Below are 26,569 nucleotides of genomic sequence, written 5' to 3' on the forward strand. Positions count from 1 at the left end.
CTGTTGCACTAGACATTTTTGAGACCTGACCGGGGACTAACCGAAAGGCAAGCTACTGAGGTATCAAGCTTTTATCCGTTCTCATATCTTTGTCAGAATATAGGTTAGACATGGAGCGGCCAATTAAGACATGGTAACGAGGGACACTAAACACCAACACAATTTTAGTTTTATTAAGCAGTTTATTTTTATGGTGTATAGATCATGCCCCTCTAGGGTCACAGCCTCCGTGGGGAAAAAAAAGTTTGATTTTCAATCGCAGGGTAGCTACAGAAATGAGGACGTTTTCCAGGAAGTGTGTAGGGAGTCTGTGTGATTGACCGCCAGGAAGGTGTGACTGGGGATGTAAATATAAAGTGATTTAACTCCTAAATGTCAGAGAAATAAGCAGTGAGAATGCAGGGACTGATCTATACACCAAACCTGCTTCATTAAGCTAAAGTGGTTAAGGTGGTTAAAGTGTCACGCCATTGTGTTTTCATTTTATGTAACTCAATTGGCATTCTATTATTGGACTGTAGGCTGTATAACTAAATATGGATCACCATAATATTCCAGAGGGACCGCGCGCAGGGCTAGTGCGTGCATTACAGAGGGACCGCGCGCAGGGCTAGTGCGTGCATTACAGAGGGACCGCGCGCAGGGCTAGTGCGTGCATTACAGAGGGACCGCGCGCAGGGATAGTGAGTGTGGCGAAACCAACCTCGCCACTGGGCCCTGGAGAAGCCTGTTTGCTAGCCTCCTACCTACTGACTATGGCCCCTGGGTTATTTGGGGCATATTGTACTTTATATGGCGGCTACTGGCCCTTTAAGCACAGTGAATGGTATTTTATTGTACTGCTGCTGGCCCTTTAAGAACTGTCTGGGGACATATTGAGACTTTGGGTAACAATACCCTTTAAGACTATGGCCCCTGAAAACGTATGGACTTTTATTTGGTGTGTATGGCCCTTTAAGAACCGGCTGGGGACATCTTGTAACTTTGGTGAACAATGTCCCTTTAAGACTATGTCCCCAGACCTGTAAAATAACTTGTTCCTGGCTTTCCCCCACTTGGTTCAGTAAATAGGGCTTACTGAACCAAGTACCACACAGGCGGACCACCCAGAAGTTAAAGTGTGCAGGCAATTTACCTCCCAGGCTGTGAGGTTACTGCAGGTTAATTGCCGAGCGCTGGGTGGCCGCCATTCGGCATCCGAACACGTGGCGGCGGCCATTTTGGTCATTCGAATGCGGTCAGCGGTGTATGTTAAAGATTCTGTGGAACTAAAATCGGCTACACATTCTGCCGAACACCGCTGACCCTTACCTTCTTCCATACTGAACTTGCAGCTCCAGAGACTAAGTCCCGTTCGAAATGGGACTTAGTCGTTTTTTCGCATGAAATTGACCGACCGCACAGCCCAAATCTATGGAACTGTTTTGGGCAGGAAATTGTGCTTGCGGTCGGTCATAAAGGACTTCCAGCTAACTTTTGATCCACTGGAGGGATTTGGCTGATTATTGAAATTGGATGTATGGTTTTAAAGTTACAGTGTGTATGTGAAAACTGTATTTTTATTGTATGTAATAATTGGTTTAACTGTTTATCTGAGGGGAGGGAATGTGTGGGTTGCACCAGATGTGTGATTGGTGATTTTATGCCTCCCCCTGGGTGTGGCCTGTAAGTGTACAAGTGTAATAAAAGCCAGGCTGGATGAGCCAGTCCATAGTTCCTGTTTTACCCTCAAAGTGATGTGTCGTCTCATTATTGGGGGGAAGGATTTATTGTATGCTGTTCCAGTTGACTGCTAGGAGTACAAGCCTATTCGTATGGTTCCTATTCAATGGTCTACAGCATTCATATGCTTGGGAGAATTTAAAGGTTTCTCAGATTCGGTGATTGTGGTGTCTGCCAGAGTGCTTGGAGTCCTCAGGAAGCACTAGGAGCATCCATTAACGGAGGTACCCAGTCGGGGTGCCAGGTGATCCGTTACAGTGAGTGCATTACAGAGGGACCGCGCGCAGGGATAGTGAGTGCATTACAGAGGGACCGCGCGCAGGGATAGTGAGTGCATTACAGAGGGACCGCGCGCAGGGATAGTGAGTGCATTACAGAGGGACTGCGCGCAGGGATAGTGAGTGCATTACAGAGGGACCGCGCGCAGGGATAGTGAGTGCATTACAGAGGGACCGCGCGCAGGGATAGTGAGTGCATTACAGAGGGACCGCGCGCAGGGATAGTGAGTGCATTACAGAGGGACCGCGCGCAGGGATAGTGAGTGCATTACAGAGGGACCGCGCGCAGGGATAGTGAGTGCATTACAGAGGGACCGCGCGCAGGGATAGTGAGTGCATTACAGAGGGACCGCACGCAGGGCTAGTGAGTGCATTACAGAGGGACCGCGCGCAGGGATAGTGAGTGCATTACAGAGGGACCGCGCGCAGGGATAGTGAGTGCATTACAGAGGGACCGCGCGCAGGGATAGTGAGTGCATTACAGAGGGACCGCGCGCAGGGCTAGTGAGTGCATTACAGAGGGACCGCGCGCAGGGCTAGTGAGTGCATTACAGAGGGACCGCGCGCAGGGATAGTGAGTGCATTACAGAGGGACCGCGCGCAGGGATAGTGAGTGCATTACAGAGGGACCGCGCGCAGGGATAGTGAGTGCATTACAGAGGGACAGCGCGCAGAGCTAGTAAGTGCATTACAGAGGGACCGCGCGCAGAGCTAGTGAGTGCATTACAGAGGGCAGCTCACACAATCTCCCCTGGGACATTAAAGACTGGAGATACATTATTGTGTGATGGGAGAAATTAAAACCCCAAGCTCTCTCTGACAATGTCCACAGACGGGACTCCGGATACCCAGAACACTCCAGCAGATAGAGAACAACAAGATAACAAGCCCCACAGCAGATCTTGCGAAGGATGCAAATCAAAGATTTTTTTATTTATTTTTTTAGCAGCAGCTAGTCAACATGAAGTGACATGGAGAATAGAACGCTGCAGTGTTTGTTTAGATAATTATATAGGGGTCAAAGATTGCGCCTCTTCACTTAGACTATGCTCTCCTAAGGTCCACGTTTAACAATTAGTTTGTGTATGGGGGGGGGGGGGGGGGGGGGGATATGCTCATATCTACTGTTTTGGATTTGCAATTAAATCTAAAGTTAGGCCTGCAATAGGAACGGTAGACGAACATCCATATTATAATTATGGCAAATCTTAGTACACCGGATTTTGAACTGCATCTCCTATAACGCTTGGCCAGCCTTTACATGTAGGTAATTGGAAGGTGTACCCCCAGTAGGTCCATGGATAAATAAATAAGACAAGTCACATGTTCCATCCAGGCTTCTGGGACAAGTCTGCAATCTGTGGTTGGATAGCGAGGCTCTCCATAGTTTGGGATGTAGGAATCCTAACCGGTTCCATAAGCAGGCCTAGCAGTATATAAAAACCACAATAAAATATAAAAAAGTAATGAAAGTGTTATCTAGTGCACAGCACTTTACACTGTGTGCAGAATTATTAGGCAAATGAGTATTTTGACCACATCATCCTCTTTATGCATGTTGTCTTACTCCAAGCTGTATAGGCTCGAAAGCCTACTACCAATTAAGCATATTAGGTGATGTGCATCTCTGTAATGAGAAGGGGTGTGGTCTAATGACATCAACACCCTATATCAGGTGTGCATAATTATTAGGCAACTTCCTTTCCTTTGGCAAAATGGGTCAAAAGAAGGACTTGACAGGCTCAGAAAAGTCAAAAATAGTGAGATATCTTGCAGAGGGATGCAGCACTCTTAAAATTGCAAAGCTTCTGAAGCGTGATCATCGAACAATCAAGCGTTTCATACAAAATAGTCAACAGGGTCGCAAGAAGCATGTGGAGAAACCAAGGCGCAAAATAACTGCCCATGAACTCAGAAAAGTCAAGCGTGCAGCTGCCAAGATGCCACTTGCCACCAGTTTGGCCATATTTCAGAGCTGCAACATCACTGGAGTGCCCGAAAGCACAAGGTGTGCAATACTCAGAGACATGGCCATGGTAAGAAAGGCTGAAAGACGACCACCACTGAACAAGACACACAAGCTGAAACGTCAAGACTGGGCCAAGAAATATCTCAAGACTGATTTTTCTAAGGTTTTATGGACTGATGAAATGAGAGTGAGTCTTGATGGGCCAGATGGATGGATTGGTAAAGGGCAGAGAGCTCCAGTCCAACTCAGACGCCAGCAAGGTGGAGGTGGAGTACTGGTTTGGGCTGGTATCATCAAAGATGAGCTTGTGGGGCCTTTTCGGGTTGAGGATGGAGTCAAGCTCAACTCCCAGTTTCTGGAAGACACCTTCTTCAAGCAGTGGTACAGGAAGAAGTCTGCATCCTTCAAGAAAAACAATTTTCATGCAGGACAATGCTCCATCACACGCGTCCAAGTACTCCACAGCGTGGCTGGCAAGAAAGGGTATAAAAGAAGAAAATCTAATGACATGGCCTCCTTGTTCACCTGATCTGAACCCCATTGAGAACCTGTGGTCCATCATCAAATGTGAGATTTACAAGGAGGGAACAGTACACCTCTCTGAACAGTGTCTGGGAGGCTGTGGTTGCTGCTGCACGCAATGTTGATGGTGAACAGATCAAAACACTGACAGAATCCATGGATGGCAGGCTTTTGAGTGTCCTTGCAAAGAAAGGTGGCTATATTGGTCACTGATTTGTTTTTGTTATGTTTTTGAATGTCAGAAATGTATATTTGTGAATGTTGAGATGTTATATTGGTTTCACTGGTAAAAATAAATAATTGAAATGGGTATATATTTGTTTTTTGTTAAGTTGCCTAATAATTATGCACAGTAATAGTCACCTGCACACACAGATATCCCCCTAAAATAGCTATAACTAAAAACAAACTAAAAACTACTTCCAAAAATATTCAGCTTTGATATTAATGAGTTTTTTGGGTTCATTGAGAACATGGTTGTTGTTCAATAATAAAATTAATCCTCAAAAATACAACTTGCCTAATAATTCTGCACTCCCTGTAGACTTCCTCAGGAGTAATGAAAGTGCTATTTAGTGCGTAGATTAAAGTATTTAGACGAAACGCGTAGAGTGAGTTTTATATTTTATTGTGATTTTTTAATTGTTTTTGTATGCTGCTATGCCTGCTTATGGTACCGGTTAGGATTCCTACATCTCAAACGACGGATACCTGGATTGGGGACCACAGGATTGTATTGAAGGGCTTTTTATCCATTGGCATTCTGGAAGTGTAACCATTAAAGCGTATGTTCAAACTTTATGTTCCTTTTAATTATTTTTGCATAAAACATTGGACATCTGAATACTGCTGGATCTGCTGGAAGCTACAGATTATTGAGGAGCCTGAAACGTTCTGCTACTCTGAGTGCAACCTTGAATTCTGGGTTTACTATCATTTATGCTATTACCCCCGGAGTTTCTTTCTCCGTTTTATGCTTTTAGGTATATATTTTTTTTCAATTATTCTCCAAGCCACACACTCTATTATTTAACCCACGACCCTAGATGGGATTTATGACAGACAGGAGATTTGTAGCAGAATTCTCATATAAATGCGTTTCTTTAGATCGACTAACATCATTCACTACTAAGCAGGAAAAATGACATTTGTGTGTGAAAAGCTGGAAACCGAAAGGCAAACCCTTTGCAATCAATCATGTGTCACCTGGTAGGCATTATCCCCATTGTAGAATATGTTGGCACTATATAAATTCAAATAAAACCATATTCTTGTGATACTGGCTGCAGAATGTGTCCAAAGACAGCGGAGAGCAAGGTTTATCATGGTGGGATGTGAAGGAACCCATGATGCATTGCTGGGCACCCCCACCACTGCTACACAGACATGGATTTAAAAAGACAGATCGGCTGCACAAACGTTCACCGTGTCATTAACCCAAACACATGACAAGGACAGAAACAGGCGTGCATCATACGTTACATTTCACCATTTCCTTGCATGAGACTCCAATAAAGCGTGTCAGATTTGGTGCTCTGGAGCCATTTTAGGAAGGATCACAAGGCTGGTGGGGCGTATTACTGCACAGGAAGGGTTAAATTCCCATCGAGAGACACACAGTGGAGGATGATTCATTCCATCTATTTATACTCTACCCCATCCTCACCAGTGGTTCACACCATTTTACCATGATCTTATTCTACGACAAACTGGTTTCCATGGCAACACCTTTAAACCAGGATAATGAGACATTTAAAGATAGCGATATCAACTAATTAACAGTCATTAATAAATGACTGATATCACCAGGCCTGCTCTGGGCCGATCAATGCATGCAGGAGGAAACCTGTAAAAGAATTAAAAACCCAACTGACATTTGAAGAGTTAATGCTGCTGTATTAAAAGCCAAAAATAGCAGCTATTCTAAATAGGACAAGCAGCTCATTCTACACAGTGAATAGAACACTGAAAACAGACATTAACCGTTTATCTATAGAAACACTAGCAAACTCTACAGCTACATCCGTACAATAACCTTAATCCCGGATTACAGAAGAACATACATTTCTCAAATTACTTGAAAATAAGAGATGTCTGCCTGAGAATGATGAGATCTGTTGCAGTCCACAATAAGCGTTAATGCAAGTATTTAAATATTTCACTGAATAAAGTAGAGGATCAGAAACACGACAACGGTAAAGAAAGTATTTTCTGGGTAGATTTCCAAATCAATAGGAACATTTCATAGACTGCTAAAAGTGACCCAATTTCTTCCTGGATACACTCCCTGGTGGAAAATCCCCAGTATCTGTATATGTCGCAGTATAGACTCGCCCAGCACTAGCACAGGATGCACAATGTGGGAATTGGTCCCCCTGCCAGAACAATAGCATTAAGATGTATATAATGAATCCCTTTGGAGAGGTAATTGTGAGCTGAGCTTTCGATCTGCACTCAGTGACATGAGTGGTAAGTATCAGGATTGTTTCCATACCAAATCAGAAACGGCAGAAGGTTCAACAGGTAAAGAGCATGCACAGCATTTTGAACCAACCCCCCCACCTACCCTCGTCCCGTCCATCCTGTCCAATTCATAATATGCCCCTTTATTCTTCCGCCTCTGAGTGATGCCATAGCAGGCAGGCAGACAAGATTGCATGTGTGCCCAGCAGGTCAGGTTTAAGGACTCCCACGCATTTCACACCGGACCCAAAAGTGGACAAAAAGGGTCCCTTTTAGGTGGGTATACAGAGTGTATATATACATATTGTGATGGCTATGGAATAAAATACTACTTTACCCAAGTATTGTGGCCAGAAAGGGCCCTATAGTGATTCTCTATAAGGCAGAACGGAAGTGGCAGTCGTTTGGAGTACAGTAAAGAAAGTACTGTCATTTGGAATAAAAGTCCCTATAAAGTGGTACATGTATTAACCTCAAAATTATATTTCAATGCAGATGGTATACGCATGTTATAAATGTTAAAACCTTAAAGGAACACTAACTACCAGAGTCTTAGGGTAATGTTGCTGAGTGTTTTGGCAAACTGAGTGGCTTCCCATGTGTAATAGCACTGCCTTCACCAGGTAGAAATGATCCAGGTTATAAGAAAGGCACGCAAAACTCAATGCTGTCAAGTGTAGTCACCAGTGTACGGGGGTCTGTCCTCCTGAGTACAGTAATGCAGAGCATACAATATACACACATATACATAGTGATAAACTACATTTGAACCACTCAGTAGGTTGTGTTTGCGTGTAAAACAGTTTATACTTGGTTCTATTAGATTAGCATTGTGTAAAAACGCAAGCATCATCATCTGGAAACAGGCAAGACGTCATGCTATTAATTTAGTGCTGCACACTCATGCTTGTTAACCCATGGTAAGAGGAACTCTGTTCATTTCAAGCCGATGTCATTAACTGTTGCGAGCTGCACACAAAACACACCTTTATCTGGCTTTTGAGTACTTAAACGGACATCCTTCAAAGGCTTTGACTTCTCGCTTTCCACTGCAGCTGACTTTAAAGGTGGTGGGGTCATCCCTCTAGACTTGGTAGGTCTCATGTAACCTTTCAATGATGCAGATGCCTTTGCCTTATCCTCAGGATTGCCGTGGTTTGTTTGCGGTGGAATTCCTGTCTGCATCTGTGTTTTTCTATTAAGATGGTTTCTTTCAGTAGGTGCCATCTGGCCTTTGCTCTTATGGACAGGAGGTTTTATTTTCTCTTTGAAGTTTGTTTTCTCTGAAGTAGACAAATCACTTTTTTCAGGAAGTTCTTCTCCACCTGCTGCTACATACTTAGGCTCATGAACTTCATTCAACTTATTGCCCTGAGCCGGTGATGGCTCTTCATTCAACTTATTGCCCTGAGCCGGTGATGGCTCTTCATTCAACTTATTGCCCTGAGCCGGTGATGGCTCTTCATTCAACTTATTGCCCTGAGCCGGTGATGGCTCTTCATTCAACTTATTGCCCTGAGCCGGTGATGGCTCTACATTCAATTTATTGCCTTGAGCCGATGATTGCTCTACATTCAATTTATTGCCTTGAGCCGATGATTGCTCTACATTCAATTTATTGCCTTGAGCCGGTGATAGCTCTTCCAACTGCAGGTCTGTCATTTTCTCACTATGCAATTTATTGCCTTGAGCCGGTGACTGCCCTACATTCAATTTATTGCCTTGAGCCGGTGATTGCTCTACATTCAATTTATTGCCTTGAGCCAGTGATTGCTCTACATTCAATTTATTGCCTTGAGCCAGTGATTGCTCTACATTTAATTTATTGCCTTGAGCCAGTGATTGCTCTACATTCAATTTGTTGCCTTGAGCCGGTGATAGCTCTTCCAACTGCAGGTCTGTCATTTTCTCACTATGCAATTTATTGCCTTGAGCCGGTGACTGCCCTACATTCAATTTATTGCCTTGAGCCAGTGATTGCTCTACATTCAATTTATTGCCTTGAGCCAGTGATTGCTCTACATTCAATTTGTTGCCTTGAGCCAGTGATTGCTCTACATTCAATTTGTTGCCTTGAGCCGGTGATAGCTCTTCCAACTGCAGGTCTGTCATTTTCTCACTATGCAATTTATTGCCTTGAGCCGGTGACTGCCCTACATTCAATTTATTGCCTTGAGCCGGTGATTGCTCTACATTCAATTTATTGCCTTGAGCCAGTGATTGCTCTACATTCAATTTATTGCCTTGAGCCAGTGATTGCTCTACATTCAATTTATTGCCTTGAGCCAGTGATTGCTCTACATTCAATTTATTGCCTTGAGCCAGTGATTGCTCTACATTCAATTTATTGCCTTGAGCCAGTGATTGCTCTACATTCAATTTATTGCCTTGAGCCAGTGATTGCTCTACATTTAATTTATTGCCTTGAGCCAGTGATTGCTCTACATTTAATTTATTGCCTTGAGCCGGTGATGGCTCTTCATTCAATGTATTGCCTTGAGCCGGTGATGGCTCTTCATTCAATTTATTGCCTTGAGCCGGTGATGGCTCTTCATTCAATTTATTGCCTTGAGCCGGTGATGGCTCTACATTCAATTTATTGCCTTGAGCCGGTGATGGCTCTACATTCAATTTATTGCCTTGAGCCGGTGATGGCTCTACATTCAATTTATTGCCTTGAGCCGGTGACTGCTCTACATTCAATTTATTGCCTTGAGCCGGTGATATCTCTTCCAACTGCAGGTCTGTTATTTTCTCACTATGCAACACTGGAGATGCAACTTTCCTCTCCTCATCAAGCAGTGAAGAAACAGCAAATGTAAAAAAACTTAACTGATCTCGAAAGCCAAGTTCTTCTTGACCAAGAAGAGGTACAGTATCTTTGGGCTGCTTAGCCACATTTTCTGAATTTGTTTGAGTGGTTTCCAGGCTTTTGCCTACTAATTTTGAGACCTCTGTTGATGCTTCAGTAAAGAGGACAGAATTGACTACTGCAACATCTCTCTCCTTGTGCAATTTACCAGGGAGCAGAGAGGAGTCCACCGTCTTTGGCATAGCATCAGTGTCTTTGTTGGATTCAGATCTGATCTCTTCAGACATATCTTTAACAAGGTCAGTTTCAAATGTATTGGTGATATTTTGAATGTCTGTCAACATACAATCTTGTTTATCATTAAATTTGTTTTTTTCTTTGGGTAGAAGCAACTCTTTTAGAGAAGCCTTGGGCACAGACACCTCTAGTTTTGACTCTTCAGCTTGGCCTGTTTGCCTGTTGGTATCTGTGGTGGCCACTCCCTGGTGTTTTGTAAGAACGCTGCTTGTTAGTATATCAATATCTTGACTAAGCTGTTCCAACAAGCCACATTCAGAGGGAGTTGATGAAAAGTCTGCTTTAACACTAATTTCTTCTGGAAACAGAAGTATTTCTTGCTTTTCTGTATGAGGAATTCTTACAGGCTCATGCGTTGGACTGAGAACACCATCTAACCCAATACGTTCAATGACTTTGCTTTCATCTTTTGAGTGGGCTTCTCTGTCATCTAGTAATTTTTTCTGTTTTTCTGAACTGTGTGGACGCTTTAAAGACCCTCGATCTGCTTTCTTAACAGAGGTTTCTGTAAGTTTAGAAATAGACACCTCTTTGAGACCTGTATCAGAACCAAGTATGATCATACCATCTGTGTTTCCTACACTACTTTGCTTGACTTTTGTCCTTCCTTTTTTACCTTTTAGTTGAGAAGATCTTGCATCCGCAAGAGGCTCCTGGTTGCCCCCTTCAAATAGAGCAAACTTTTTATCTGCCCCAAACATCGGCTGGAATACAGGAGCGTTATCTTTCAGTCTGGTTTGTTCATATTTAAGGAGAATGGGCACACTCTCAGGTTCCTGGATTTTGGTAGCATAGAGCTCGGAAGAGTTGGAACATAACTCCATTTCACGGTCCAAGATAGGAAGTGGACAACCACTGTACTGATCTTCCTCATCCACTTTCTGGACAATATTTCCAGGCGTGGCACTTTTTGTCTTAGCCTTTCCTTTAATACTTTTGTTTTTCTTTTTATGCAAATAGGAAAAGGTTTCTTCAGGGCTACCTATATCACCAAGAAACCGAGCACCCTTTCCTGTAGCTATCTCGTCTATTACAGAAGGTTCAAGTTCCACTCTGTGTTCCTCCAATCCTAGTTTTAAAGGTTCACTCTCTGCTGTGGAAATAGTGGCAATGCTGGTTTCGGCAGGCTTACTAATCACATCTGCTCCCAGATATACGTTACCAGAACCACTAATGTCCTGAAACTCTGTCTTGAAATCGGCATTAATCATTCCTACTGGCTGAGCACCGTCTGACTTTATCTTTACTTTGCTACTTTTGCTTTTCTGATAGGAAAGGCTTTTGTCTTGACGCTCTGTCACACTAACAATCGGGGCAGAGAATTTATCAATGTTGGAAATCTGAGTTTCAACTTCCTGGCTGGTTTCTTTTAATTCTAGTTTGAAAGCCGCACTTGCGGCATCTTGGACCACTGTACCCGAGGGACAAATAATTTTCTGAAAGTCACCTCCATTATCAATATTTCCTGTGGGCATTATCTTACTAGAATTGTCCTGGTTTACATTTTTGCCTTTCTGACCATAGGAAATTATTTTTTCTAAACTATCCTTATCACCAATAAAGAGCTCAGCCTTTTCTCCCCCACCAGTTCGCTCTGAAACAGGGGATTCTGGAGTACGGTCTTCCAGGTGTGGTATTGGTTCCTGGATAAATGTTTCAGGCTCTGAACGTTTGTACATTACCTCATTTTGTAGAAGCAGATCATTAGAACCAGCTGAAGCCCGGGGCTCAGCAGTATTTTCTATATATGCTGCACTATTACACTCCGTCTTTGCCTTTCCTTTAAGTTTCCCCCGTTGACCACGAGAAAGGCTTATGTCACTAATTTTGTATTTGGGTGAGCTCTCTTTTAATTCTAATTCACTCATCTCTGGTGGGTTATCGTCTAACGTGGAGCGCAAGCTCTTGGCTCCTTTAACTTTTTTGGGGAGCTTCTCACGTTTTTCACTATCTGGAAGTTTCACCAAAAGGCCATGGTGAATGTTTTTAACCTCTTCTACAGAGGGAAAGCTACCCACATCTGAACTACTAGTAATTAAAGTCATTCCTTTAATTTCTTTATATTTATCTACCTCCGTATCAAAGCACAATAAGTCTTGTGAAGATTCTTGCTTGGCAGCTGGACACGGGTAGATATCAGATTGTAGTGGTTCGACAAGGCTAGGGTTAGAATTGGTCTTGCCCTTTGTTTTACGTTCAGAAATAGCACCTTTACGGTCACCTTTATCAGTAGGGATTTCACCAGATATGAAGGAAAATTGATCATCACTGACACTTATATTGTCTAGAAAAACTGCCTTTTCTGCTGGGGAACCGCCACACTCTGGAAAATCCATTTCCATCTCACCAGCATGGAGTTTGGAAGGACCTGGTTTTAATCCGGCATTAGTTTGTTCATTTGCGTTCTTATCTCTATTTTTAGGCTTGTCCATTTTCTTTGCTGCAAGTTGTGATTTCTCTGCATTAGCTTCTTGATCACCTAAATCTTCAGCTATGTTTATATCAGTGTTTTCTAAAACCCACAAGGCCTCCGCAGACACTCTCTCAGACTTATCAGCCTTTTCAGTAAAATGAGAGGATGCTAGCTCTTGCTGTAAATACGGACACTTTGTAATATCCGTGTCAGCAAATCCAATTTTAGCATCTTGAGGCGTTTCAGATTTCCTGTTTTTATCTAAAAGCCTGACACCGCTTTCTAAATGCACTCTATCCTCATCCTCCATTCTTTTAGGTAAAGATTTGAAAGGCCCTGAAGGGTAAAACTGGTTCTGAGCAGATGGCTCGAGATCCTTTGGCGAGAGCAGAATCGAGCCACCATCTTCTCGAATTTCAGCATCCTTTATGCCTTTTTCTACTACCTGGGAAACATCAGAGGAGATTTTAAAATTCCCCACGGTCAAATCATATGTGGGGCTGTGTCCCCTTTCCTGTGGAAAGCCCTTCTGCTCTTCAACACGAGCTGCCAGGGCAGGGGGAACATAATATGACTGAGTCTTAGGTTTGGTATTCAAATAGACAACTTCACCCACAATTTCACTTTCTTTTGTTGAAAATCCTCTCTTTGGTCTTGTTTTTTTCTTCTTCTTTTTCATTGTTGCCTGAGCACATTCAGAATCCCCACCATCTTTTAAAGCTTCTCGCCGACTCTCCATCATATCATGCGCTTTTTTATGTAAAGCTCTTGCTCGATTGGACAAACCGTCATTGGATTCCAATGCAGTGTGGTTTGGATTACCTAAGTGAGGTTCAGCAAAGGCATCTGAAACTGGCATCGCTGCGGTTTTAGGTCTACCAGATCTGCGGTCACTTGTTTTGTAATAAGACTTTATGGGTGCTGTAGGTACAACAGGAATACAAAAAAGTTTCTGAACTAACAATTATCACAACTTCAAAAAGATCATGTTTGGGTTCTAGATCCGTGGTTCCCAGAACTATCCTCAAAACAAACAAGGACCTTCCTGTATGATTACATTCAAGCTAGCATGATCCGCCCCAGGTGAACTGGGCCAACAAGGATTGCAGAGACTTTGCAGTATTACCTAATGAACTGGACAGGAATTCTCTCTTTACAAATGTTAAAGTCAACCTATAACAGATGACAATTTCACAATATTTAACTAAAATTAATACATTTACTTATTGTCCAGGTCAAAGGTACTCTTTTTGTCTTTGGAAGAATAAAACGAGTTAACCCTGCCAGTAATGGAACCTGTAGCCCTGAGGTTCATACTGAGCAGACTGAGCTGAGCTATCCCACAGGCTCCACTTAATACTAAAATACTCACGTAAGGTATGTCAGACTGCACTTACAGACATTGGATGCTACTGTAATGCTCCAACTAAAACAAGCCAGGCTTTTTATTCAAACTTTAAGAATACATTATTTAACTGCCCCTTTAGAAGGCCAAGTTTGTTATAGTCACCCATATCAATCCATGTTGATCTAGAATTACTGTGAGAACGTAGATTAGCCAATAGCCAACATTCTGCCTGATTGGGAATTGTGAGGTATGACTAACTGAAGGGAAACAAAGGTTATGGACATTAGCAGATTCAATCAATAAAGAAGCAATGGGAGAATCGTGGAAAGAATAAGAGTGAGCAGAGATTTGCAGAATGCATAACAAACCAGCCACAAATAGCTGGCCAAGAATAAGGAGAAACTAGCCCCTACCACCCATAAACAAATATGTAAATTCTATGGAATAATAAAAATGTCAAATAGATAACCCTTAGCACTGACAGTACGCCAGGGCTCTTATATAAAACATGCTTTAAATCAATCTGAATAAATGTTTAACAACCCACAATATATCTCCTGTTTTATATGGTCAATGCCAGTTTAGGATGCTAGAATATGAAAAAGATATATTTCTTTACCTTGCACTTGCTGAGGAGAAGGAGGAGGCTGAAGCTTGATTTGCTCTGTCTCAGAAGAGGTTTCCAGAGGCAGGGCTGACTCTACTACTGGAACAATCTCTGGTGTTGGAAGCTCGGCCTGAATTTCACCCAGCTGTTGGGTATTGCTTTCATCTCCAACAGGAGAAAGCGGTTCTGACTGGACTCCTTCACTATATGGTTCTGTTATATTAGACGGTATTCCTTCACTATTGGGTTCTATTAAGTCTGACTGTATATATTCACTGTATGGTTCTGTTACACCAGACTGAATTCCTTCACTTGGTTCTTCTATAACACCGGACTCTAATCCTGGAGAGGTTTGTGGTGTTACATCGTATTCTATTTCCTGATCAAGCTGTGGTGGTGTTACAGCAGATTCTGTAGCCACAGGAAGTTGTGGCATTACATCGTATTCGATTTCTTGACCAAGCTGTGGTGGTGTTACAGCAGATTTTATGTCCACAGGAGGTTGTGGTGTTACATCGGGCTCTGTTTCCTGGCCATGTTGTGGATTAGCTAAGGCAGACTCAATTTCTTCAGAAGGATATTCTAGTATGTCTGATTGGATGCCTTGACAAAGTTCTGCAATGTCTGATTGGACAATGTCTGTCACAGAAACCGCTGCTTCTATTGTCTTGTCATCAGAAAACGCTGCTTCTATTGTCTTGTCATCAGAAACAATATGTGCGTCAGAACGTTCATCCACAATAGACAATGGAGTCACCATCTGATCTTCAATGAGTGTAACAAGTCTCTCATTAGATGGAACCTTTGATTCTTCAAGGATTGCTTCATCGGCTTTAAATTGTTCTGTATCCAAGAAAAAAAACATATCAGTGAAAGCAGCGTTTATATTTAGAGAACAGAAGTGATGAACATACCAAATCAATTAGTGGACAGACATACTATATAGGAAAGCATAACCACAGAATGAAGCCGATTCCATGTCTAGTAGTTACACAAATGTAAATGTTAACAGAGAATCGAGCCACATAAAGAGGATAAATAATGCTGTATTAAGAAGTCTTGTGACAGTTTAAGTTATAACCTTATAGCTGCAGTTATAATACACTGTGTGCGGGGAGACAGGGGACCTCCTTACACCATAACCTTATAGCTGCAGTTATAATACACTGTGTGCGGGGAGACAGGGGACCTCCTTACACCATAACCTTATAGCTGCAGTTATAATACACTGTGTGCGGGGAGACAGGGGACCTCCTTACACCATAACCTTATAGCTGCAGTTATAATACACTGTGTGCGGGGAGACAGGGGACCTCCTTACACCATAACCTTATAGCTGCAGTTATAATACACTGTGTGCTGGGAGACAGGGGACCTCCTTACACCATAACCTTATAGCTGCAGTTATAATACACTGTGTGCAGGGAGACAGGGGACCTCCTTACACCATAACCTTATAGCTGCAGTTATAATACACTGTGTGCGGGGAGACAGGGGACCTCCTTACACCATAACCTTATAGCTGCAGTTATAATACACTGTGTGCAGGGACACAGGGGACCTCCTTACACCATAACCTTATAGCTGCAGTTATAATACACTGTGTGCGGGGAGACAGGGGACCTCCTTGCACCATAACCTTATAGCTGGAGTTATAATACACTGTGTGCGGGGAGACAGGGGACCTCCTTACACCATAACCTTATAGCTGCAGTTATAATACACTGTGTGCGGGGAGACAGGGGACCTCCTTACACCATAACCTTATAGCTGCAGTTATAATACACTGTGTGCGGGGAGACAGGGGACCTCCTTACACCATAACCTTATAGCTGCAGTTATAATACACTGTGTGCAGGGATACAGGGGACCTCCTTACACCATAACCTTATAGCTGCAGTTATAATACACTGTGTGCGGGGATACAGGGGACCTCCTTACACCATCACCTTATAGCTGCATTTATAATACACTGTGTGTGGGGAGACAGGGGACCTCCTTACACCATAACCTTATAGCTGCAGTTATAATACACTGTGTGCGGGGATACAGGGGACCTCCTTACACCATAACCTTATAGCTGCAGTTATAATACACTGTGTGCAGGGAGACAGGGGACCTCCTTACACCATAACCTTATAGCTGCAGTTATAATACACTGTGTGCGGGGAGACAGGGGATCTCCTTACACCATAACCTTATAGCCGCAGTTATAATACACTGTGTGCAGGGAGACAGGGGACCTCCTTACACCATAACCTTATAGCTGCAGTTATAATACACTGTGTGCGGGGAGACAGGGACCTCCTTACACCATAACCTTATAGCTGCAGTTATAATACACTGTGTGTGGAGAGACAGGGGACCTCCTTACACCATAACCTTATAGCTGCAGTTATAATACACTGTGTGCGGGGAGACAGGGGACCTCCTTACACCATAACCTTATAGCTGGAGTTATAATACACTGTGTGCGGGGAGACAGGGGACCTCCTTACACCATAACCTTATAGCTGGAGTTATAATACACTGTGGGAAGGGAGACAGGGGAACTCCTTACACCATAACCTTATAGCTGCAGTTATAATACACTGTGTGCAGGGAGACAGGGGACCTCCTTACACCATAACCTTATAGCTGGAGTTATAATACACTGTGTGAAGGGAGACAGGGGAACTCCTTACACCATAACCTTATAGCTGCAGTTATAATACACTGTGTGCAGGGAGACAGCGGACCTCCTTACACTATAACCTTCTAACAACAGTTATAATACACTGTGTGCGGGGAGACAGGGGACCTCCTTACACCATAACCTTATAGCTGGAGTTATAATACACTGTGTGCAGGGAGACAGGGGACCTCCTTACACCATAACCTTATAGCTGGAGTTATAATACACTGTGTGAAGGGAGACAGGGGAACTCCTTACACCATAACCTTATAGCTGCAGTTATAATACACTGTGTGCAGGGAGACAGCGGACCTCCTTACACTATAACCTTCTAACAACAGTTATAATACACTGTGTGCGGGGAGACAGGGGACCTCCTTACACCATAACCTTATAGCTGCAGTTATAATACACTGTGTGCGGGGAGACAGGGGACCTCCTTACACCATAACCTTATAGCTGGAGTTATAATACACTGTGTGAAGGGAGACAGCGGACCTCCTTACACTATAACCTTCTAACAACAGTTATAATACACTGTGTGCGGGGAGACAGGGGACCTCCTTACACCATAACCTTATAGCTGGAGTTATAATACACTGTGTGAAGGGAGACAGGGGAACTCCTTACACCATAACCTTATAGCTGCAGTTATAATACACTGTGTGCAGGGAGACAGGGGACCTCCTTACACCATAACCTTATAGCTGCAGTTATAATACACTGTGTGCGGGGAGACAGGGGACCTCCTTACACCATAACCTTATAGCTGCAGTTATAACACACTGTGTGCAGGGAGACAGGGGACCTCCTTACACCATAACCTTATAGCTGGAGTTATAATACACTGTGTGAAGGGAGACAGGGGAACTCCTTACACCATAACCTTATAGCTGCAGTTATAATACACTGTGTGCAGGGAGACAGGGGACCTCCTTACACCATAACCTTATAGCTGGAGTTATAATACACTGTGTGAAGGGAGACAGGGGAACTCCTTACACCATAACCTTATAGCTGCAGTTATAATACACTGTGTGCAGGGAGACAGGGGACCTCCTTACACCATAACCTTATAGCTGCAGTTATAATACACTGTGGGAAGGGAGACAGGGGACCTCCTTACACCATAACCTTATAGCTGCAGTTATAATACACTGTGTGCAGGGAGACAGGGGACCTCCTTGCACCATAACCTTATAGCTGCAGTTATAATACACTATGTGACTGTGCACAGCTGATAAAGGACTGTGCCCATTGGCTGAAAGCACTCAGCTGACATGGTCAAGCAATTTCACTGAAGGGGAATCCAGGAAGAAGGACCTTGAGGCCAAAGACACCCGGAGGGACCCAGGAAAGTTGACATGTTCACATTGCTTTGTATTGTGCAGACAGCAACAAGAACGGCAGGAATCTGCTTTGCATTAACCCTTACACTAGAATGGAAGTGCTCCTAATTTAGCAATTACAGGACTGAGCAGAACACGGTTATCCCGACTTCAGGGCTTGTATTTCAGTGAGAGAATGGATGTCACATTCTTTTAATATACAATCTGCTAGCACAACACAGCCTCTTCCAGACAATAAGCCTCCTAACTACTACATGCCGCCAGTTCTACAGCCTGCATAGTAAGAGGCCAGCGCCTAAATTGCAACATGAAAATGGCACAGTCACTGCTTAAAAGGGACTCTCCAGTGCCAGGAAAACAATCCGTTTTCCTGGTACTGCAGGTCCCCTCTCCCTCCCACCATCCATCCCCGGTTGCTGAAGGGGTGAAATCCCCTTCAGTGACTTACAGGAGACCCCCGCTGGTTTCGGGTCGCCGCCGCTCTTCCCCATCATTAAGTCAGCCGGCGGGGGAGACTGATCCCACCCGCCGGCTGTGGAGACCTAATGCGCATGCGTGGCAATGCCACGCATGCGCATTAGAGCTCTCCATAGGAAAGCATTAAAAATGCTTTTCAATGCTTTCCTATGGGGAATTGAGCGACGCTGGAGGTCCTCACACAGAAAACCTGTGCTATGAAGCAGGAAGTGCCCTCTAGTGGCTGTCTAGTAGACAGCCACTAGGGGAGGACTTAACCCTGCAAGGTAATTATTGCAGTTTATGAAAATTGCAATATTTACAGTTGCAGGGTTAAGGGTAGTGGGAGTTGGCACCCAGACCACTCCAATGGGCAGAAGGGTGCCTGGAGTGTCCCTTTAACTAGTAGTCTTTATATCACATACCTGCAGGTTGGTCGGATGCCTCGGGCGTTCCCTCAGACCCTTCTTTTTGTGTTTCCATTGCGAGGTATTCAGGGGCCGTTGCAATCACATCAGGTTGTTCTGAAGTAAAATAAAGTGCACATCACATGAACAGGATGAAAACCATTATCTGTCAGTTTTTGTTGAGGTTTTTAAAAATCTGTTCGGCAGAGTCTAACATTTTTTGCCAACATTTTCGCTCTTTGGGTACAGAGCATCAGAGGGGTCAATGGAAAGCTGGGAGCTACTCAGACAATCACAGGTCCTGATTGGCTGCTGAAATCACATTCTCTGCAGCCTTCTTTACATGTAGCGGTCTCTGACATTTTAGAAATTGTGATGCAATTCCAAGATGGCAGCCTCCACACAGACATGCAACCACTTCTACAAGAAGAAATTCCAGCTGAAGTTATTTTAAAGCTTGCCTTGATGAAAATGTTAGACTGAATAAAGAGATAGTACCACTTTAATATATTTCTATTGGAGGAATAATCGTGTGCTGGCCTAGAATGTGTCTTGGAAATGTGGATTGAAAGTTTGAGATGAATGGAAAAGGTCTACTTCGGAGATAATTCTGCATTTTCTTACAAACTTGTGTTCTAACGTAACCAGAACGTGTCTAGCGAGACCAAAGTTTAATGCAAACAAAACATCAACCATTCCTCCGGGGTAAAATAAACCCCTGGATTTGTATAAATAAAGCAATAACTTAGGAGGTTTGGTCTGAACAGTTAACAGAATAAGCCTTTGGTAGAGCAGTGAATATAGCGGGCAGTGACCCTGCAGCTTTCAACTGTATTATCCAAAAAAAGCAATGACGTCTCTGCCGGTTAAACAGTACCATTCAGTAAAATGGAGACTTCAGACCTCTAACCTCGACTTACACTTTACAGACTACATCTTCTACACACATGGCTACTAGGTTATATTAAAAGAATGGCTCAACCAAGAGCTGAACTGAATCCTTTGAAACTCCTGTATCATATACAACAGATTCAGAGTAGTGTAGGTCCATGTAGGATGGGAAACCAAGTCATCCCAGAGCTCCAAAATTCCAAACTCCGTTTTAAATGTCAATTCCTCATTTATTAAGGGGGAGCAATGCCAACACCTGGAAGGAAGGAACCAGTCTGCCACCAGGGGTGCTACGTCCTCGGTAGAAAGATTTTTCGAACTATTTTTGATTCTGCTTTAAACCTGTCCAGATCCGTTCTTACCCTGGTTTTGTGCCACAGGTTGCTGCTCATGTAATGTGGATGACAGGACATCAGTGCTAGCAGCAGATTCTACTGGCAAAGCTGCAGCAGCGCTCGGTTTGGGTTCTGTTGGTCCTTCAACTTCCAGTACTTGGATAGAAAGTGTATGTATTGGGTTATTCATTTTAATATTCTGTTTTTGCCAGACACAAAGACAGTTTATGTTGAAACATAAGAAGAAAAAAAAAATACAAACTAGAACAGTACAGAGAAAGCCACACACTATATGAAACATCAATATTGCGCATTGACCAATTTCACCCACCCATGGCACACACAAGCACAAAATTAGTGCCCTAAATGTAGCCACACATTTTAGCAAAGCATGCAGACACAGTACCTACACAGTACCTACACAACCCCGACCGTGACCAGGCAATATCCACACACCCAATAAAAGCATACCGGTATAGTAACACCTTACCCTAAAGCATGCCAAAGCCGTACTAACCCACCCCCAAGTGTGTAGATTTCATACCCACCCAACCCATTAGAGTATTCAGTCAGTACCTACCCACTTCATAGCATGCCAAGACTGTACCAACCACAAAGTGGGCTGATTCAGTACCCACCCATCACAGTAAAGCATGCCCGGATGATAGCAACCCCAGAGATTGCAGACAGTTCTCCATCAAGCCCAATAAAATGTCGTGACACAAAATCACATCAAATGTTATAGAACAATTCACTTCACGGTAGTAGGCTAATTAGAGCCACATGAAATGAGAGCTAGAAGCACACCATGTAACAGCACAAAGTAATAAACAGATGAAATGAAGGTGGGCTCTGCCTTGCCAGTGCTAAACCCTAACTCTGCAACACTTAATCTCTCCAATCAGCATTTAATTAACACTGAAGAAATATCCTGAAATCTTCGTGATTGCACAGGGTCCTAAACCATTATTGCATACAATAAACAAAACAGTCATAATTTAAAATGGACTAAAAATAATAGCCGAACTCACGCTAATAGCTCCTGGTTTCTGCCTTGTTCTGTGTGATAATACTGTGAATTCCCTGTGCCAGCATGGAATGCCAGCCATATTTAGCCTGAGATACTCTATACAGACGGTTGTGAGTGAATCAGCAGAAAGTTACAATGGGAATAGGCTCTTAAAAAGAACAGACTGCAATGAGGACATAGATAAAAACGTGTGTTTAAGGGGTTAATAAGTTCAGTTTCTAGTCTCCAGTTGGAAGACCCACGTGCCTTCCACTCCTGATTCTCCCCGCTATATTACCATGTAAAGCCAGACATTGTGAGGAGTTGGCTAGAACAGTTTAAAAAATCTAAGCACATTAGAGAAACCGGAGACGTTTACTTAAAAACCTGCTTGGAAGAGAACTTTTTTTTTTTTTTTTTTAAGCAGAACGTAAATAATTTAAAGGAAGCGTGAAAAGAGGTCGTTCCGTGACTCGCCCTTACCCATCTCCTCTGAGTGAAGTGAGTCAGCGAATCTTGAGTCCCCTGTCACCTCAGTTAGATCACACACAGAGGCAGGACCTTCCGGCAAATTAAGCACCACTTCATCAGGGACTGCGACGGGCTCTAAACGCAAACCAGAGACAGCGACTGACTGAGAATGAATGAGATGACACGACAGCTGCACACAGCCGGCTATAAACGTGCCCACTGCTAGTCACTCAGCCATGATCACTATTCGGGGGAACACAAGTACACACAGCAAAGGTGCAAGGCAGGTGTCACGGAGAGAACCCAAATAGTACCCAATATCTCGGTAGAGGAGGGATTGCCATTGTTCATGGCTCTGGCTAGGCCAAGATTAAATGCTAAATAATCACATACTCGAAGCTTAAAATGCCCCAGTAATGTGAAACAAATTGGGACTATACATTGTGTTGTCTTTATGGCTAGCAGAGGAACAGATACAACTTTGCATTGGAGTGCCTGGACCGTGTTTGTTCCATTTGAATTAACCTGTTTGGGGATTGTGATTGCCCTTGGCCTGCTAGCACCCAATTTGTGCTCATATGAATGAGTGAAGTTCCTGCTATACATTGTTCTACACCAACTTAAAAGCAAACTGGTCATCCACAAAAACGTATGTTAAGGACATTAAACATCAAAACTACTACTGCTTAATGTCCTGGTCTTGATGTTTAAATACAATCCCTGTATTTGTGAGAAATGGCAAGGTTTATATATTTGGATCAACAGCAATAACATATGTGAGGAAGGCTGAACTCGATGGACTATGTAACTATATGGGGCAGAGATGCTGCGCTATTAAGGAACACTGGATTGGTCAGAGATCACCCATCCAGATCTCATATGTAGGGGGATTAAAAGAAAATGTAAAAGGGGCCCAACAATCTACAATGGATCAGGAACACCCACATTCTAAATCCCTATATGTATTTGTAACAACGGAGAGATGGTTCGTATGGATGAGTCACCAATGCACAGATATTGTGTTTAATATTAACATGGCATCTCGGAGTCTGATTGGGTGTTCACCTGCTGAATGATGTGAAGCGAGCGCAATCTGCTCCGCGATGGTCGGCTGCCAGATATCTGAATTGGGGTCTGCTTCTGTAATCTGAAAAGGATGCTTGACCAACGTGTCATTAGATGCATCACAAAGGACGGCTGAAAAGCAGACAGTTTGGAAAATATGAAGTAGAGACACACACACCCTCCCACCCCCGAAATGTAGTCACAAATATGTAGCACTTGGCCATGGAATGAGGCAAGTGCTAGCAAGTGTAACCCTTGCCGCGAATGGCCAACACTTGGGAATCAGGACTTTGTGCCAGTGTGGCTGTGTTATAAGGTGGCCACTTGCTGACGCTAGGACACAAGGGTTAGCACACAGCCACACTGACACAGAGTCCTCATTTCCATACTCTGCTGTCCAATGTTCTCCGAGTGCCGGCCAAGAGAGAGAGATGTGACCCCCTCCCAATGCAGTCACTGCTCTCTGAAACTGCTAACATGGATCTAATTCTAGAGCAGCCATTGCCCGTTACAGTCCCACTACCCCGCGAATGCAGAACAGCCTAATCAGAGCAGGTCTCCAGCATGGATTATTGCCAGTATCTATGACAACATGCGACAAACATTTACCACACGCATATATAGGGAACCCTACAAATCATCCACAGTAGCAGATACTCATACCATGTCCTTGGTCCTCATTCTTGTCACTTGGAGTATCTGTGTCCCCTGCTTTAGGGTAACCAGTGAGCCACTCCTCATCGAAGGCACCTTGAGAAAATTCTGCAAGGAAACAAAAGAGGGTTAGAAACAAAAGAGGGTTAAAAACAAAAACAGTACCTATCCAGTTTGCTCTGCTTCCTACACAGAAACGTACCTCAGTCCACCTATACAGGATATATCTTTATTGTGTCCTACACAGAAACGTACCCCAGCCCACCTATAAAGGATATATCTTGCCGTGTCCTACACAGAAACGTACCCCAGCCACATAGGATACATCTTACTATGTCCTACACAGAAACATACCCCAGCCCTGGCTACGTTCGATATATCTTACTGTGTCCTTCATAGAAACGTACCCCAGTCCAGCTAGATAGATAGGATGTGTCCTACACAAACCCACCCCGGCCCAGGCTAGGTAGGATATATCTTACTCTGGCCTACACATAAAACGCACCCCAAACCAGCTACATAGGATGTATCCTACACATGTGTATGTTCAGCTCCACAGAGATTTTACACTGCACATCTGGCATCGTGGCTACATGGGGCCACAAGTTTTAATTACTCATTTATGTGAAATCATAGAATTGCAGAATGAATATAAAATACAAAATTATAAATATGGTGCAAGAATAGTCGACAGGCCATGGTTTGAAAAAAAAAAAAAAAGCACACTATCTAAAAACAAAACAGGTTGGAAAATAATTTGGGATATGAATTCTCCTCTTCACATTAAAACTCACCTGTATGGTTGGGACCTGGAGCCACTGGCTGTTCTGATAGGAGATCTATGTCAGCTGGCTGTGCTGGTTCTGTGAGATCCAATAAGCATTCTCTAGATATGGCTTCTGTAAAAGAAAAGCATTATCACATTATATAGGTCTGTCCATCTGTTGAGAATAAGGTCAATTCACAGTAGCTCCTATACCCCAGTGTAAAAACGTACTGATCAATCAGGACAGACCATCAGTAAAAAGTATACACTATTTAACACGCATTATATAGTGTATGTAATAGTGCCTTTCGTTACACACCAACGTTCTAGGATTGCAGATCCCCAGTTTATTTGCTACTAATGCTTTGTGTAGCATAAAGTGCAGTGTGCAGTTACACAAATGACAGATTACAAGTGTATTAAGAGACAATGATTAATCGTTAAAGCAATGCAGATATCCTAGAACAGTGATGGCGAACCTGTGGCACGCCGGGCCCTCTGTGGGCACGCGGCCATAGGTTCACCATCAATGCAGAGTAGGCACCTGCCTGCCCGAAATGGCAGGCGCCTACTCTGCTTCCGGGTCGGGAGGCAGGGGGAGGGATCTGTGAAGCAGCTCCCCTGTCCTTACCATGGCAACGCTCCACACAGCATCGCGCGGGACGACAGGGGAGCTGCTTCACAGATCCCTCCCCCTGAAGTGCTTGCCACCACCAGACCACCAGGGATGGCTGTGCCGCCCCCCCCCCCCCCTTACTTCATTAAAGGTAAGAAGGTGACACACAGCACCCCTACCCCCCACAACAGTACCCCTACCCCCCAAACACCCTTATCCCCCCAGCATTACCCCTTCCCCCCCACAGCAGTACCCCTACTCCCCCCCAGCAGTACCCCTACCACCCCCAGCAGTACCCCTATCTCCCAAGCAGTACCCCTACCACCCCCAGCAGTACCCCTTCTCCCCCACAGCAGTGCCCCTATCCCCCCCAGCAGTACCCCTATCCCCCCCAGACACAGTACCCCTATCCCCCCCAGACACAGTACCCCTATCCCCCCCAGACACAGTACCCCTACCCTCCCAGACACAGTACCCCTACCCCCCCCAGATGTACCCCTACCCCCCCCAGATGTACCCCTACCCCCCACACACAGTACCCTTACCCCCCACAGCAGTACCACTACCCCCCAGCAGTACCCCTACCCCCCCAGCAGTACCCCTATCCCCCCCAGCAGTACCCCTATCCCCCCCAGCAGTACCCCTATCCCCCCCAGCAGTACCCCTATCCCCCCCAGCAGTACCCCTATCCCCCCCCAGCAGTACCCCTATCCCCCCCAGCAGTACCCCTATCCCCCCCAGCAGTACCCCTATCCCCCCCAGCAGTACCCCTATCCCCCCCAGCAGTACCCCTACCCTCCCAGACACAGTACCCCTACCCCCCCCCAGATGTACCCCTACCCCCCCCAGATGTACCCCTACCCCCCCAGATGTACCCCTACCCCCCCCAGCAGTACCCCTACCCCCCACACACAGTACCCCTACCCCCCACACACAGTACCCCTACCCCCCACACACAGTACCCCTACCCCCCCAGCAGTACCCCTACCCCCCCAGCAGTACCCTTACCCCCCACAGCAGTGCCCCTACCCCCCACAGAAGTACCACTACCCCCCAGCAGTACCCCTACCCCCCAGCAGTACCCCTACCCCCCCCAGCAGTACCCCTACCCCCCCCAGCAGTACCCCTACCCCCAGCAGTACCCCTACCACCCATCACTACCCCTACCCCCCACAGCAGTACCCCTACCACCCGCAGTACCCCTTTCCCCCCACAGCAGTACCCCTTCCCACCCCCCCACAGCAGTACCCCTCCCCCCCCCCACAGCAGTACCCCTTCCCCCCCCACAGCAGTACCCCTTCCCCCCCCACAGCAGTACCCCTTCCCCCCCCACAGCAGTACCCCTTCCCCCCCCCACAGCAGTACCCCTTCCCCCCCCCACAGCAGTACCCCTTCCCCCCCCACAGCAGTACCCCTTCCCCCCCCCCCACAGCAGTACCCCTTCC

At 44.7% G+C, this 26,569-nt stretch overlaps 1 protein-coding gene across 9 annotated transcripts in view; it reads right to left on the reverse strand.

The window, feature by feature from the left end:
• Positions 1 to 26,569, reverse strand: part of MAP4 (microtubule associated protein 4) — a 141,989-nt gene that overhangs the window by 47,159 nt on the left and 68,261 nt on the right. For all 9 annotated transcript variants that reach the window (XM_063452876.1, XM_063452871.1, XM_063452877.1 and 6 more), the window contains exons 6-12: positions 24,537 to 24,641; positions 23,752 to 23,850; positions 23,089 to 23,220; positions 22,036 to 22,158; positions 20,571 to 20,699; positions 19,336 to 19,434; positions 14,444 to 15,274 (exon numbers count right to left, since the gene is read on the reverse strand). In XM_063452876.1, the coding sequence (XP_063308946.1) occupies positions 14,444 to 15,274; positions 19,336 to 19,434; positions 20,571 to 20,699; positions 22,036 to 22,158; positions 23,089 to 23,220; positions 23,752 to 23,850; positions 24,537 to 24,641 (1,518 nt within the window). The remainder of the gene's footprint in view (positions 1 to 14,443; positions 15,275 to 19,335; positions 19,435 to 20,570; positions 20,700 to 22,035; positions 22,159 to 23,088; positions 23,221 to 23,751; positions 23,851 to 24,536; positions 24,642 to 26,569) is intronic.

Source organism: Pelobates fuscus, chromosome 4 (assembly GCF_036172605.1).
Source record: "Pelobates fuscus isolate aPelFus1 chromosome 4, aPelFus1.pri, whole genome shotgun sequence".
Lineage (NCBI taxonomy): Eukaryota > Metazoa > Chordata > Amphibia > Anura > Pelobatidae > Pelobates > Pelobates fuscus.